Raw genomic sequence first — 16,857 nt, forward strand, 5'->3', positions numbered from 1 at the left:
TAAGTTGTGTTAAGGCTCAAAATATAAGAGGATGCTGTGTCATCCTGTGATTGGTTTTTATTAGAGGACACACTCTGAGAAGTCTCCTGCTTGTTTTGTTTTATAACCTTTTTTCCCCAGACATATTTAAATTCCATTTAATATCACATTGAATTATTGATGCATCTTGATAACCAGACTAGTTAAATATTGCTATCCATATCTGATCAAAAATCAGTCAAATCAGTCTGTAGACGCCTACGTTATCCATGATGCAACTCAACGCCTTGCAGCTTGGTCAGACATGTAAGGCTAATTTGACCATAAGCCTGTGGCTTGTGGTTATGGGGCAAGCATGGGAATTTTTTTTTTTCGACCTGCAACAGCAAAATGCCCCCCAAAAAATACAGTTGTGGAAAAAAATAAGTATTCAAGATTGAGATTCAGTTTGGGGGATGTTATTAGTTTTACAAATAATTGAAGTTATTTCATTAGGTTATAATAATACAACACCTAACACCTTAAATATTGTAGCAGAACAAAATTATGGAAAAGTTACAAATCAGTTTTGAACAACTTGTCGTTATAGTTATAAAATTTCACTGTGAAATAGATTTAATCCATCACTGTCTGCATTTTCAAACGTACCACTTATTTGGCTACAACAAAATGAACGAATTTTATTAAATGAATTAATTTAAAAGTAGAACGAAAACACATACAGTTTACTAAGTGTATCATCACAGGGCCAGCTCCTGTAATGTACCAGTGGATAAAGTTTGGATTGTAAATTCAGACCGATCGGCACAAAAATGGTTACACAGCACCAGTTATATTTGCTGATTGCATGGATTGAACGGTGTATGTTAATTAAAGGTCAATATTTTAATTTAAACACAGAAAAACAAAACACCTCTGGCTCACTTCTGGCCAAATGCAAAGGTTGATTCATTCTGTCGTTGCAGTTTGCTTACAAACTTTGTAAAGTGACAGACCCACGCGGCCAGCTTTACTAAAAGCTGGCAGCTTCACTTTCTGGCCCAAGGGTTTCTGAATCATTTATTGTGGGGGTAACATCTTTCTCTGTGTTGACAAGCGACTACATGTTTATCCCTAAACTGTATATAATGAATTGTCGAAAGTCACGCATTATTTATGAGGCTGCACCGAGTGGAATGGTGATTTATTGTGTGTGTGCACTTGTTCAGCCACTGACTTCACCCTGAAGCCCTCTGACTGCCCAGACACCGAGTTCCCAGTCCGGATAGCCGACAGCGACAGGGGCTGCCTGTGGTACAAGAAAGATAACAAATTCAAAATCCCAAGAGGTAGACTGTGTGTTAGTGTGTGTGTACTTGTACTGTGTGCATCAATTAGCATGCAAGATGTTACTTTAAAGGTATTTAATGTCATTAGGGAATGGTTGACACCTGCTTGCTCTCTCTTCTTCTTTAGCCTACGTCAGATTCCACTTAATCTCTCCAGTAATCCAGCAATCCGCTAAGAAGTGAGTTTAAGCTCAGATAAGAGTTTGTGAAAATAAGTGTTTGTTTTTTGCTATGACCTTTGTTAATGTCTGCTTTTTAATCGTCTCTCTCTCTCCCACTGCCTCCACTTATGTCTTTTTGTCACTTTTATCCTCCCTCCCCCACGTTTCTCCTTCCTCTGTCCTTCCTCCTTCTTTTTCTATTTTGCCTGTTTTTTTTCCTCTCTATCCTCCATCTCATCCTTCTTACCTCCTTCTGTACTATTCCCTGCCCTCTCTCTATTTCACTTTTCTCTTATTCTCTTTATTTGTCGCCTTCCTCTTGCGCTCCAGTGTGGTCTTGTTTGACCTTCTGGTAAACATTCTGGGCCACAACCTGGCAGAGCCAGCCTATGAGGCTGAAGTGGCCCAGTTGGAGTATAAACTGGTTGCTGGTGAGCACGGACTGGTCATCAAAGTTAAAGGATTTAACCACAAGCTTTCTGTGAGTAAGCATACATACACACATAGATAAACAGTTTGGATAGTGGCATGTTGCATTTTAGGCTCTGTACACCACCACAGGGGATTTTAAATCAAACATTCAATATACAGCTTTAATTCAAGGGGCTTTACAAAAATTTTGCTTAACTGTTTAGGAATTATATCAATTTTTATACATAGTCAACATTTTTAAAGGCTCAAAGTTAATTGGACAAGCCGATATAATTTTAAATTCATGCTTGGATAAAAATCCTTTGCAGTCAGTGAGTGCCTGAAATCTACTTGAGATGGTCTGCCAGGCTTTTCCTGTACCCGCCTTTAGTTGGGACTCTCTGCCTTCTGTTTCGTCTTCAGTAACTGAAAACCATGCTGTGTTGGGTTGAGATCAGGTGACTTACTTGGCCATTGAAGTATATGCCTATGTCTTTGTCTTGAGAATCTCTTGGGTTGCTTTTGCAGTATGCTTTGGATCATTTTCCCATTTTAACTGTGAAACAGTATCCAATCACTTTTGAAGCTGTTGGCTAAATGTGAGCAGAGAGCATAGCCCTGTACACTTCAGTATCCTCCCTGCTACTTCTATCAGCAGTCACATTATCACTAAACACTACTGACCCAGTTTTACTGGCAGCCATACACGCCAAAACATTGCCGCCACCATGTTTGACAGATAGCGTGGTATGCTTCAGATTATGAGCAGTTCCCTTCATTCTCCATACTTTTGGCTCCCCACCATTCTGGTACAAGTCAAACTTGGTTTTATATGTCCAAGGAATTTGACCTATTTTCTGGAAAAGTCGAATCTGGCTTTCCAGTTCTTATGTCTTTGTCACCTTGTCATAAACCCGCTATAATCACATTCACGAAGGTGTTTCTTGATTGTAGATTTTGTCAATGACATGTCTACGTCCTTGTGTCTGTGAAAAGGTTTTTCTCAAACAAGGATTGACTTATTCGATGTAGTTGTTCCTGTGGTCTCATCAGTGCATTCCTTTTAAAGAATGTACCAGAGTGTTGATTTGGAAGCTCTGATAGGTTTATTGCAGTTTTTCAGTGTAATTATGGACTCCTTCACTTGAATCATCTCCTTGGAGCTCATGTTGACGATTCCAGAGAAAAGACACCAAATGCAAGTCCAACAATTGGAATAAGCTTCAGCTTTTGATCTGCTTAATTGTTATAAAATAACAGGAAATGGGCCTCAGCTGGCCATAAAAATGTCTGTCTGTGATACGTTTATTTTAAAATCCACTCTGTTGGTGTTTAAAGGCTAAATTTATTTTAATCCCCAAACAGTTACAAACACAACTGTACGTGTAATTGTTTTGCATACATTAAACCACAAACTGAATAAGAAAGAATCTTATGTAATGTATGTGTGACTTGTTGACCATGTTTTTGTCTGTAGTTGCTGTTTCACCTGATCATTGACCACCTGGCAGATTTCTCGGCCTCCTCTGACGTCTTCAGCATGTTCGCAGAGCAGCTGAAAAAAACCTACTTCAACATCCTCATTAAACCTGAGAAACTCAGCAAGTACGTTGCTTCCCCATTGCTATGTGAGATTATCGAGTGTATGTTGCCTTCTAGTGGTGAAATGTGTGACAGCCCTAAATAGAAGAGCCTCCGGTCGTCACCGTCCTCTTTTATCTTCTCGCTCTCATCCTTTTTTTTTCTCCTCCAGGGACGTGCGCTTGTTAATCTTGGAGCACTCTCGCTGGTCCATGGTGGACAAATATCAGGCTCTAACAGCTGGTTTGACCACTGAAGAGCTGACTGAGTTCAGCCGGAGCTTCAGAGCTGAGCTCTTTGCAGAGGGACTGGTGCAAGGGAACTTTAGCAGTGCAGTGAGTGGACAGCAGACAGCACACAGACAAGCATACTGATTGACAATAATATTAGCTGATTAGAGTGAATCAGTCAACGTTCACGTCTACTCTTGCCTCACTTGCTACTGGGTGTACTTGACATTGCCCTCGTGCTTGGCTGATTGCCTCTCCTCACTCTCTTTCTCTCTTATCTCTCACTATTCATTACTCTTTATTGTATTTCCTCCACAGGAGTCTGTGCAGTTTCTGCAATATGTCACAGAGTAAGTCAGTTATTACACTGAATGCACTCCCTAATGAGAACACCAATACTATACAATCAAATAGATTTGTTTGCTATAATACGCCGTGATTCACATCAGCTTCAGTTGTTTAGTCCATGATTCGCCTTTGCTTTTTTTTCCCTCTCTCCTCTTTACCTTCTCACTTCTTTTACTCCCTCTCTCCTCGTGTCTTGCCTGGCAGTAAGTTGCAGTTCTCCAAGCTGACAGCGGAGGTACCGGTGATGTTCAGAGTGGTCGAGCTTCCACAGAAGCACCACATCTGTAAGGTCAAATCACTCAATAAAGGAGACGCCAACTCGGAAGTCACTGTTTACTACCAGGTATACACACACAATGTACATGCACGTCTACAGGTCATCAAGTCGTTTTTATCTCTGAAGGTTCAATTTTTTACGCACACAAATTCATTCCCATTTTCTTTCTGTTTGCGTTTTATTCAGTCTGGCCCCAAGGCTTTAAGGGAGCACACGCTGATGGAGCTGTTGGTGGTGAGCATTACAATATGTTGCTTCTCTGTTTCCACACACTCCCTCTTTGATGCCGTCATCCCTCCATTGTTGACTGAGTTGTTTTTGGGGGGGGGTTTCAGATGCACATGGAGGAGCCCTGCTTTGATTTCCTCAGGACCAAAGAGACTCTGGGGTGAGTTTCTGCTGCGTTCGATAATATTTTTCTGTTCATTTAAAACCAAATTTCTGAAACTAAGCGAAACAGTGAGTTTTTCCATTCAAATTAGCATTACACGCTAATATTTTTCTAAAACTAGAAAGCTGCAGTTAATTTGATTTATTTGCATTTGTCCTAAATGTGCTCCATATGGAAATACACAACTTTTCAAAGTAACTTCCTTAATATATCCAGTTCTCTTCCTCTTTTTTTTTTTGCCATTTTGAGGGTATTGAAGTTATTTTATGTGAAAATCAAAGGTATGCAGAGAAACTAACCTTCTGTTTCCACCTACACGTCTCTGTCTGTATTGTATTTCATTACTTTGCCTTCTAGAAGGAACAAGTCTGTGCCGACCTTGTTAAGAGACTGTCGGATTTCTGTTTGGTGTGTCTGAAATGTGGGAGCTAGTAATATTTAAACCTTTGCCAAGCTGCTCTAGTTCTACTGGGACAAATGCTTTTCACATTGAAATTCAGTTTTCCTACTTGCCAGACTGGTTTTATTACAGAGTGCAAATCAGATGTAATGCAGTTTTTCATCAGCTTATTTCACCCGTATTTTCTCTAATCCTAAAGCGTTCTTGTTGTCTCCGTCTGCAGATACCATGTCTACCCCACCTGCAGAAACACCTCAGGCGTTCTAGGTTTCTCTGTCACAGTGGAGACACAGGCCACGAAGTTCAAGTGAGTCTGCAACACACAATGGAAACCTTTAATTTGCCCAAAGCAAGATACGATTTATCTTAACACCTTTCCCAAAACCAAGGTAAATCTATCTTGCTATTCATCCAAACCCAAGCTGCAATTTATCCATGTGGCCATGGAAAGTGAAGCAAGTGGAAGTGATAAATGACTAAAGGAATCCAATGCGTTCTATACCCTACAATATTTCTCTTACCTCTCATCTCTCTCAGCACCGAACTGGTGGAGTTAAAGATTGAAGAGTTCTTGACTTCATTCGGAGAGAAGCTCAATGCACTGACTGAGGAGGCCTTTAATACTCAGGTCTGCGTAAATGTGTTTTGTTTTTTCTTATTGTATTCATGAGTTTCCCATTCTTATGGAAAAAGGTACAGAAAATGCTGCCTATCCAGAAATTTTCTAAATGTCAAAAGTTGTATCTCATTCCATTAATAACACATTTCTGAGTCATGTAAAACTCGGCTGAATGCCTAAATGTGAAGCTGCACTGTGGAAGAAGTGACTAGAAAGCCTGTGTGCTCGTGTTTTCTGCAGGTGACTGCTTTAGTGAAGCTCAAAGAGTGCGAGGACACACATCTTGGTGAGGAGGTGGACAGGAACTGGGCAGAGGTGGTTACGCAGCAGTATGTGTTCGATAGGCTCAATAGAGAGGTGAGGACAACATGATGTTTAAAATAACGGCTCTGATGTTGTTTAAGACGTGCTCGTGCTGCTAAAGTAGTTCTGAGCCGTGACCTTGATGACCGTGGGACAAATCCTTTGGTTTTGAGGGTTGTGGGTTAGTGCCTTTTTGTTCTGGTGCATTACAGGGTTGTTCAGTGTTATTTACATCCACATAAACACCAGGACTGTTACACTGCAAAACATTGTTAATATAATTAACAGAATGACCAATGCTATTCACTTGCTCTATGAATGTATTGCTGCTGAATGGGAGTATATTCTCACATAATTGCAGTCGCCTTATTCTTAACCGTTTGCCCCAACTTTGTCATCTAGACTCCACTATGGGCACATGTATGGTCCTACCACGGGTCCTCCAATTTAGTGGAAGTCTGGACTTTGTTTGGGACATTGCAACAGCGCATTCTTTTCTTTTTCAGCCATTCTGTTGAAGATTTGCTGCTGTTCTTGGGATCATTGTCCTGTGGCGTGAGCCCAGCTTTTGCTGTTAGCTGACAGATGGGCTCACGTTCGACTGTAGAATATTTTGGTATACAGTGGAGTTCATGGTTGACTCATTGCGGTCCTGTGGCTGCAAAACAATCCCAAATCATCACCCCACCACCACCGTACTTGACAGTTGCTACGAAGTGTTTGTGCTGATGTGCTGATTGGTTTTCACCGAGTGTGGTGCTGTGGATTATGACCAGATATCTCCACTTGGGCCGTGTCTGGACATTGTTCCAGAAGTTTTGTGGTTTGTTAAGACGCCGTTTTGCAAAGCTAAGGCTTGCAGTCATGTTTTTTTTATTATTATTATATACAGAAAAGGCTTTCTCCTGGCAATCCTTCTAAACAATCCACACCTTTTCAGTCATTTTTAAATGGGACAGTCATATGTGTTAACATTTAATATTATAGCTGAGGCCAGTAGAGTCTGAGATGTAGCTCTTGGGGTTTTTTGCTGCTTTTTTTCTCTGAGCATTGTGGGATCCACTCTGGGGAAGATTGGCAGCTGTCTTGAGTCCACTGAATAATCTTTCTCACTGTAGAATTAATGGACTGCAAATTGTTTAGAAGTTGTTTCCTTAACATCATTGTCAATGTCTTCTTTCTTGGCACTCTGTTGCACACACCTGAATGCACCAGACCTACAACCTGCCAAAACATCTGCTTTTATAGAGGCGGTCACTCTTTCTGATGATCAGTTTTATCAAGTGCATTTTATCAACAGCACCTGGCTGCTACTTACACTCTTAGTTCCTCTGGAAGCATTAAGGATATTTTTAGTTTTTAACACGCTGATTTTACATTTGGGCTTTTTTTTGTTTTTGATAAGAAAATGACGGTGAAATATTTGGGGGTTTTTTTCTATCCCAGGTTATTTGAATCCAATTTTAAGATCTGCTAAGGACCGTCTTTAATTATGAATACATAAAACCTTAAGTATAAATAGAGGGTGCGCTTCCTTTCTATGATGGCTATATATGTCTATATGTATATATTCTCAGCTCTCTACAAAATATGAACATAGTTAATACAAGTATAAAGCAAGCAAGAGAGAAATAACAAGTATTAATGAGAATGTTCACACCACTTGCATTTTCAAAGTTCAGTAGCTGAAGTTTGTGTTTTTAGGTCCACAGATAGACGTTACCAAAGGAACAGATCACAGAAAAACTTATTACAGAACCTGTCTTATTTGTGCTCTATGAAAGCACAACACTATCTCAGAACTAATTGACCCACTGGGGAGAGATAAACTGGCTGTTTGGTACTGTCAACATTGTTACCTCTCTAATTCATAGGAAAAAAATGTGGTTTATCCTTTTAAAACATGTTTGATTCTGACACTGAGAATTAAGCTGTTACATTTCCAGTGAATGGTTCTGTCTTACCATTGGTCTGTGCCACTGTGTGTTCAGATCGAGGCTCTGAAACAGATGACGAGAGATGAACTCGTCTCTTGGTTCAAAGAACATCGTGGACAGAGCAGCAGGAAGCTCAGTGTGCATGTAAGCAATGCCTTTGTGTTTATGTTGCACAGTTCTTCACTTTTCTTTGTGTTTTGGACATGATATACTTTGTATCTGTAATAATTTCGTCTCTCTGTGTCCTTAAGGTGGTGGGATTTGGTGCTGAAGAGAATGATGAGGAGGGCAGTGGTGAAAAGCAGGAAGAAAAAGGCAAAGATGAGGATTTAAGGAGCTCAGCCTACGGTGAAGTGTCTAAGCTTAGTTTCCTTCCCGCCTCTCCCAAAGTGGAAGGTGCCATAGCCGTCGTGGACATTCCTGCTTTCACTGAAGGCCTGCCCCTCTTTCCCTACCACAAGATACTTAAATAAACTTGTGCTCAGACTGTGAGACGGACTTACTCAGCCACATTCAGGGACTCTGCCTCATTAGAGATGCAGGCACTTAATATGAGGTGAAGGAAGGTTGAAGCAGCTTTGGCTCCTTTCTGGACCTGGATTTCGACTCTGGAGCCCAGCTGTAGGTTTTCCCCACGCTCTGTGCATAAGCAAAAAGACTGAGAGTGATGATAGAGTTTTCTTTTAGCTAACTGATAGTCTGTTCTGCTTTCTCACATTCAATTATTTTATATCCTCAGCAGCTGCGAGAAACTGAAATTCTTCGAATCAGATTCTCATTTATTTGGTTCTCCGAGCTGTAGTGCTGCTACAGAAGTTAAAATCTGTATTTTCCGCTGTCTGCGTCGCAGTCCAGACTGAGTATAATTCAATTTAAAAACACAAATCGACTGTGAAAACAGCAGAAATGCTTTGAACTCCATGAGTGTGAATTTGTCTGCTGGATTTCAGGCTCTGGTGTGTGCTGCGGTTATTGGGTGACCTGGATCGTGCTGTGCTGTGAAACTGCAAAGAAATAAATCATCATCAGTCGATGTTGAGTGAATGAATGAAGCCGTTTAAGCTGTCTTCACAGCAAAAATACACTGAAACTTCAAATCATTGTGACTCTTATGTGACTCATGTTAAATTTGAAAGGAGTTTTGATGTTCTGGGTGCAGTTTTCTTGGCATGCAGTCACATTAAATAACACAGATGGCACAGAGAGACGAGTAGTTGCTAGAATCAACTGCGTCACACACTGAGGTTATTTTAAAGTCAGAAATGTTTGCATGCCGGTGACTCAACGTGATGTCATTTCTACAACTTTAAATTATGTGAAAATTATACATTACTCACAGACGCTCTGCCCGAACCCTGAAGAAGAGGCTGCCGCAGGTGATTTTGTCTTGGTCTTGTGCTTGGAGATACTTTGCATTATTGAATGTATTTAAAAAAAAATAAAATTAAGCCCAGCTCAGTAGAGCATGTTAACAGAATTGACTAATATGCCTCATACTGTAGAAAAGCCTTCACCTGCAGCAGCGCCACACGTGATGATAATTGTTACAGCTTTGTGATGGAAGGCAAAACAGCTCGTTGGCATAAGATTCACATGGTTCCTGTACCACACCACACATGGCTCTTCTTCAGGCTATGCAGAGGCAAATCCACGGCTCATACTCTTACTGCATTGGGAGTGTGTTTGACAATGTAGCTTTGCCAATCAGATGCTTTCCAGATGGTATTACATGATGGACTAAATTTTGATGGTACTTCTCTGTGTTCATAATTGCATACATTTTGACAAAATCCCCAACACTACTGGCTGAAATATAGCCCCAAACCATGACACCAAACACTCCCCTGATCTCCTCCTCACGTGTTGACAATAAACCTCAAATTTGGATTAGTCGTTCTAGAAAACCTGTTGACCTTTTTCATACCTCAGCCTTTTCTCTGAATTTCCCCTTGTAAAGATTTTCTTCTTGGCAGCCACACTTCCACTGAGACCATTTCTGATTAGTGAACAGTAGACGCATCAACTTAAAGGATCAGGATGCATCTCTCGGGTCCTGTTTCAGGTCTTTGCTGGATTTCTTAAGGATATGACTATTAGATACTGTTCCTCTGCTCCACTTCTGTCCTCTACTTGTTCAATTTCCTAACAATTTTTAAGAACACACTGCACTGCTGAGATATGCCAAGTTCACCTTGCTGGTACAAAAATACTCTTTTATTCCTGTCAAACTATGTTATCTTTGGCATTTTTCATAAAGTTAGATAAAAAGGCTAATTATGAAATAACTGATGTGTTTTTACAAGAGGTTGCTAGTAAAGTGCTTAAAGATAGCATTTATAACTAGTTCTGTGCTAAGTTGTCTGTTATGTTTCGTCACGACACTGCTTCATCCATGAGTTAGGTGCCGTTATAAGTTTGATTGATTCGTAGGGCAAACAAAAGAAAAAGTTTTTATTTTAATAATGATGGAAGTACAGTCCCGATCAAAAGTTTAAGACCACTTGAAAAATGGCAAAAAAAAAAAATTATTTTGCATGGTTGGATCTTAACAAGGTTCCAAGTAGAGCTTCAATGTGCAACAAGAAGAAATGGTAGTGCGACAAAACATTCTTTTGAGCATGCAATTTATTGAAAACAACACTTAAACTGAAACATGCTGTTTTAGAGCTGATCAAAAGTTTGAGACCACATGCCTTTAAAAGGCCAAATCTGCAAAAATGTGGATTCATTGTCATTTTCTGTCAGGTAGTCACACTGTCACAACGTTCTAATAAAAAAGGCAAAAAACTTTCCCTTTTTGAACGTGGTCGGGTTGTTGAACTGCATAAGCCGGGGCTCTCGCAGTCATTTGGAATTTCTTAAATGATCCTGAGAGTCATGGAACGAAAAAGTCAAGTGGAAGACCCAAAAAAATTTCACCAGCACTGAGCTGGAAGATCCAATTGGTTGTCCGTCAAGACACTGGACGATCCTCGACCCAAATCAAGGCTGTTACTGGTGCCGACTGCAGCCCCGTAACCATCAGACAGCAACTGAGACTGAAGTTGGGCTTCAAAAACCAAAAATGTCTTCAAAGGCCTCGTCCCCTTGAACGCCACAGAACTGACCATTTGGACTTTGCAAGAGAGCACCAAACATGGGACATTGAAGGGCGGAAGAAAGTTTTATTCTCTGATAAGACAATTTAACCTTGATGGTCCTGATGGTTTCCAAGGTTACTGGGATGACAAGCCACCTGAGATGTTTTCTACGTGCCACAGTGGTCTGGGGTGCTTTTTTCCTTCAGTTGAACAATGGAGCTTTAGGAGGTGCAGGGGTGTCAAACAGCCACTGGCTATGTCAGAGTCAGCGGCCAGAAGTTGCAACCCAGAAGTTGCAGAGAGCATCCCTCATGGCCCCCAGATTTGACCCATTTAGTCAATTTTTCACAGATTTGGATTATAATGCATGTTGATACAAAATATAATCAACAAATCATAGATTATAATAGGGTGAGATAATAAAAACAACTGCTTCTTGGTAATACCACAAAATAAGGGGGGGGATGAAGCCTGGTTAAAATTTAATCAATGCTACCTGTGGGAAGGATCATGTTTCTACACTCCTTTTAATGGTACAATGTGGAATTAATTTGATCGTTCTGGATGTATGGCAGCAAATATGTTCTACTCTACAGCACCGCAGAGCATTGCTGGTGGTGACAAACAGATCTAATTAGCTTTGACTATATTGGTCTAAGCATTGCCTCAGTGGTAGATCAGCTGCATAAATCTCCTCTGTGGAGAATACAGGATATTAAGAACTGGCTACTTGTCCTACATAACACTAAATTCAAGATACTGCAGCTTTGAAGAGGAAAGGGAGGGAGGGGGTGGGGGAGGGCATTTTGAATTTGAACTAATAAGAACAACCGCTAGCTTCAGGAAAGCTTCAGTCCTCTCTGTACTGCTGCTACAGGCCTGCCTCTACCAAACTGTGTGTACTACACCCAAAAACATCTTTAAGGTTGAAGGAGTTGAAAATCTAGTTTCACACTCTACTTACTCACCCTCCAGGATTTCACATAAAGGTTTATTGATGCCTCAATCTGGTGAGCTCAGAGGCCACTGAAGGCACTTGAGTTTATTTAGGTGTTAAAAAAAAAACACTTGTGAAGGCTATTTGGCCTTTGGAAGAGTGGTGCATGTAAGCACTCATTTAAAGTGGGTGCAAGGGAACCAGACTTTCAGCTTAACGTATTCGCTGAGGTTGTCTCAGAGTCTGGTCCCTTTCATGCAATGTTCCTGTTTTGTTATCCTGCTAGTAATGTACTGTATATAAGAGCAGGTCTATTAAAAGTTAATCAGCTTGTGCTTTTACTCGCATAATTTAAACTGTAGCTATATTCTCCTCTTTGACATAAATGGGTTGTGGGACATCATTTTCTTTACTTGGCAAGTTTTCAGGCTTTGTCTGAAGTTTGAAGTGGTGTGTTTTTGATATGTTTTTATTTTAGACAAGGTTCATTGTAATTTCTTGGTTATATCTTGTGTTTTCTGTGTCTACAGATATGTTAGTGACTCTGGTTTGGATAGAGAGCACACTCCGGTTAGACAAATGGCATTAAAGTCTCATGATTTCTTATTTGACTGTTCAGACTGAGGAGAGGAAATAAAGTATCTCTTTTGGGACCACATATAGAAGTGGCCCACTTCAGGACTAAGAAAAGACCAGATTCCATGTGATGTGTTTTGTTCACAGTTGTCATGAAAAACAACTACAACAACAAAAAAACACATCTTACCCTGCAGTGTAGCCTCTGAGACAAACAGCGCTTTGACTTAATATAGACGCTACAAAGCTAGTCTGCTCACAGGAGCAGTGCTAACGTTCTGAGGATAATTTTTACCATGTGCACAGCTTAATTTGCTCTACCAGCATGCAAAAATGACCTAATTAGAAATCAAATCAAAATTCAATTGAGGCTTACAGGAAAGTGTTTTTGGGGGTCTGGAGAAGTTTCTCAGATGAGAGGTGAAACGTCTTCAAGCAACTTAAAGAAGGCCAGACACTTAAAGTGGGTTTTTTTTTTGGTTTTTTTGTAAATATTAAACTGATTAGCCAAAATAATCTCATTTTGAACATTCTGTACTTTATAACAAACTAATAGTTCAATCAATCAATCAAACCTTTATTTGTCACATGCAAGTTTGCACCTGCAGTGAAACACATACATATGGTTGCTGTCATATAATCACTGGGCACTTCATTGAGTACACCTTGCTAGTACTGGGTTGGTCCCTCTTTTGCCTTTAGAGCTTTCTTAATTCTTTTAAGGTGCTGGAAACATTCCTCACAGCTTTTGGTCCATATTGACATGGCAGCATCACATAGTCGCTGCAGATTTGTTAGCTGCACATCCAGCATGCGAATCTCCCGTTCCACTACTTCCCAAATGTGCTCTATTGTATTTTGTTGAGATCTGGTGACTCTGGAGGCTATTTGGTTACACGGTTTCATGTGTAGGAAATCAGATTTGAGCTCTGTGACATGGTGTGTTAAAGAGCTGGGAGCAGCCAACAGGAGATGGGTGTACTGCGGTCAGCCGCAATACTCAGGTACGCTGTGGGACTTAAACGATGTTCAGCTGGTACTAAGGGACCCAAAATATGCCAAAGAAATATCTCACACACCATTACACCACCGCTAGCATTGTTTACACCACCAGTGTTTACACACCTGCCATCTAAATGTGTCACAATGACGCAACCTTCAGACAGATCAGACAAGCCAATGTTTTCCAGGCTTCTAGAGTCCAGTTTTGTTAAAGCCATTGAAACTGTAGCCTCAGTTTCCTGTAGCAGCACCCAGAGTTGTCCTCCGTTGCTGTAGCTCATCTGCTCTAAGATTAGACTTGTTGTGCATTCATAGACACTCTTCTGCATACCTTGGTTGTTATAAATGATTATTTAAGCTACTGTTGCCTCCATTTCGGCTCAAAGCAAGCTGGCCATTCCTCTCTGACCCCTGACATAAACTGTTTTTTGTTTTTTTTTAAAAAACCCTAGACAGGGTTGTTTGGAATTTTTCCAAACATCCATGACAGTTTCTGAAATATTCCGACCAGCCTGTCTTACACTAACAACCAAGTCCCTTAAATCCCCTTTCTTCCCCATTCTGGTGTCTTAATTTTACACTCAAAGGAGTCACCCTATGCTTCTGCACCGGCTTCACTTTTCAGGCCAGGAAAATGTATAAAGTACTGCAAATTTAGACCAAAGTCTAGAGTCTCAGTGATACAAAGTAGGCAAACAAATGACAGCCATTCAATACTGCTCGCCTGGGTAAAAATGTATTTGTCTTTATCTTTAAATGCTACACAAATAAAGGATGACATTTCTAACAACTTGTTTCTAGACCAACCATGAAGCTGGGGTAAAATTTGCAGCGGAAACAAGGCATATATGCAGCATCCAATCTGCTCATTCACTGCTAGTGTCTTTTGCTTTTGAGGAACTGGAGAAGTAGCCTTTCCTTGGTGTCTAACCATGGAGACCAGCAGCTTCCCAGTGCTTCTTTGGTTAAGAAAGTTCTAAATCAGGCTTTGGGCTATGTAACTGTGTCACAAGTTGTACTACCAGCAAATAAACTCAGCCGGCACTGTCAACAGTAGCTGGTGGTCCTGCTGAGAAAGGCTTTGCGACTTTGTCCCAGAGAGTTGTGCTCATGCTGTGCTCTCCTGTCAGAAGCCATTCTGTCTCATCCGCTCTCTGTCTCCATCTCCTAGCCTGGGTACATACGCAAAGAGGAAGTGTATCACAAATGCATGCAGACAAGCTTGCCCATGAATCGGAGACGATTAGATTAGATTTGTTTAACGTGCGCACACGCACACACTCTCTTTCGATTTCACCCTGTGTAAACTTTCCACTGCTACACTCTGTGTCATTCCTGTTGTCATTCTAATTTCATAGGAGGACTCCTGCCAAGGCAGTAATGAACTCAAGTCATGAGGCAGAGGCCACGGCGAGCGGTTGTGAGCCGTGTGTGTGTAGCAGAGAGAAAATGAGAGAAGGTAAATGCAGGAAAAAATGGTGTTAAAGAGGGGGGCTGGCCAGGTTTATGCGCATGGCTTGTGGGCTTTGTGTTTATGTGTGTTTCTGTTTCCCGTGTATAACACTGGGCTTGTTTTGAGTTAATCAGTGCAGTGGGGTGTATCATCTAAGCTGCTGTAATGTGTCGACTCCTTTATTCAATTTGAGCAGTAATCTCAGCGCTCCCCACTGGCCTGCCTTCATCAGCCGCGTGCTACAAAGCTAGCTTAACTTAGCCAGGGAGACACAGAGAAGCAGAGAAATGCTGAAGAGCCATTTTCTGGATCAAGATTATACTTAGAAGAGTTTAGCCAAACTAAATCTCCTCATTATACTGCACACACAATTATTAGGCAAATTGTACTCCTCGGGATTAAATGTATTGTTGAATAAATGCAATGAGCTCGCTGTATCCAAAACTGAATATACACATGCGTAAGTATTAGGTGTTCAGTTATCAATATTAAAGCATCTGTGGAGTCGCTTTTTTCTCTCCATCTGTTTGTGATCAGATTTCACTGAAGCAGCAACCACAACCTTCCAAAGGCTGTTTATAAAACCTTTGACCAAAAATCTATCGTGAGGTATTCCTTGGTCAATAATGATGCCTCAACTTGTAAACATTCTCTCTCTTTTATGTACAATCCTGTTGAATATTTGCAGCAAAACATGGACTGTCCACCTAGCATGCCTAAATAATTCAGCTATTTCAAGGGCATTGCATCTATATGAAAGACTTATTTTTATTTATTTATTTGTTTTTTTTACATTTTCTGACTTTTCAGTGTGAATTAAATCTATTTTTCATATGGAAACATGCCAAAGCTCTTTAGTAGCTATACAAACCTTAATAGGATTTCAAAAATAACATAAAGAAAATACAGATTTTAATAAAATTAGATTAGGGGCGACAAATTATGCAGTGCTGGTGGAACAAGGCTAACATCATGGTTGTAAAAAGGTCACTCAGAGAGCTTGACTCTCTATGAAACACTGATGAGAAGAGTGTTCACTGCTTTGTTAAACACCGTGTGAGCCAATAGTTTAGAATAACATATTTGTGGATCTAACCTCCTATCGTACGTCTTTTAAAAGATTTTTTAAATCTCTCTGCGCAGGTGGTAAGACTAGAATACTCAATGTAGAACACTTTCCAAATATTTATGCACACAGTGTATGCTATGTGGATATTACTGTCAAGATGGACCTTGTTTGCTCAAGTCATTTGAGAGAGTTGTCTGCAGCTGCTTGAGGGACTTAAAAGGATGACGATGAGATTTATGGAACAGTCCTTTAGCTGCGTATCACCCTGCCCTCTGTTTTGCTTATAGTCGACTTCAGCACCAAGGACAGCACAAATAGTGGCTCGAGTTTTTTTAGTAGCTGTTTTGTGTAGCCTGTAACCTACTTGTTGCATTTTGTAGTCCTTAACCAGAGAGGAAAGTAAAAGTGGAGCACTGAAGCAAGGTCACCGCTCACCCTTGAGTATGACCTCTATATTTGCTATATAGTTGCTGCACATTAATCAGATCCAGGGGCAGCTTCAATTCAGAAGAGATTTTTTTTACAGTCTTAATGTGTGTGTGTGTGTGTGTGTGTGTGTGTGTGTGTGTGTGTGTGTGTGTGTGTGTCACTCAGCCTTTTAACCTCTTCTTTCCCCACAACTTTTCTTTTTTTACTGGGGAGATTTTCCTGTCAAAATATCTCCAATCCTGTGTAGACATGATATGGCGGGTTGGTTTTCTGGATTCTTTCAAGCTTATGACTTACTGAGACAAGTGGCATGACATGTTTTGGATGTCCTTTGGATTCCGCAGAG

At 40.6% G+C, this 16,857-nt stretch overlaps 1 protein-coding gene across 3 annotated transcripts in view; it reads left to right on the top strand.

The window, feature by feature from the left end:
• Positions 1-9,437, top strand: part of LOC102298882 (nardilysin) — a 28,500-nt gene extending 19,063 nt beyond the window's left edge. For all 3 annotated transcript variants that reach the window (XM_014337475.2, XM_042222597.1, XM_042222596.1), the window contains exons 19-32: positions 1,188-1,307; positions 1,435-1,486; positions 1,799-1,949; positions 3,357-3,484; positions 3,633-3,795; positions 4,009-4,040; positions 4,243-4,381; positions 4,502-4,549; positions 4,651-4,703; positions 5,330-5,413; positions 5,644-5,734; positions 5,966-6,082; positions 8,020-8,109; positions 8,217-9,437. In XM_014337475.2, the coding sequence (XP_014192961.2) occupies positions 1,188-1,307; positions 1,435-1,486; positions 1,799-1,949; positions 3,357-3,484; positions 3,633-3,795; positions 4,009-4,040; positions 4,243-4,381; positions 4,502-4,549; positions 4,651-4,703; positions 5,330-5,413; positions 5,644-5,734; positions 5,966-6,082; positions 8,020-8,109; positions 8,217-8,438 (1,490 nt within the window). In that variant the 3' untranslated portion in view covers positions 8,439-9,437. The remainder of the gene's footprint in view (positions 1-1,187; positions 1,308-1,434; positions 1,487-1,798; positions 1,950-3,356; positions 3,485-3,632; positions 3,796-4,008; positions 4,041-4,242; positions 4,382-4,501; positions 4,550-4,650; positions 4,704-5,329; positions 5,414-5,643; positions 5,735-5,965; positions 6,083-8,019; positions 8,110-8,216) is intronic.
• Positions 9,438-16,857: the final 7,420 nt, after the last annotated feature.

Source organism: Haplochromis burtoni, unplaced genomic scaffold (assembly GCF_018398535.1).
Source record: "Haplochromis burtoni strain Fernald_Lab_line unplaced genomic scaffold, NCSU_Asbu1 Contig_89, whole genome shotgun sequence".
In the NCBI taxonomy this organism is placed as follows: domain Eukaryota; kingdom Metazoa; phylum Chordata; class Actinopteri; order Cichliformes; family Cichlidae; genus Haplochromis; species Haplochromis burtoni.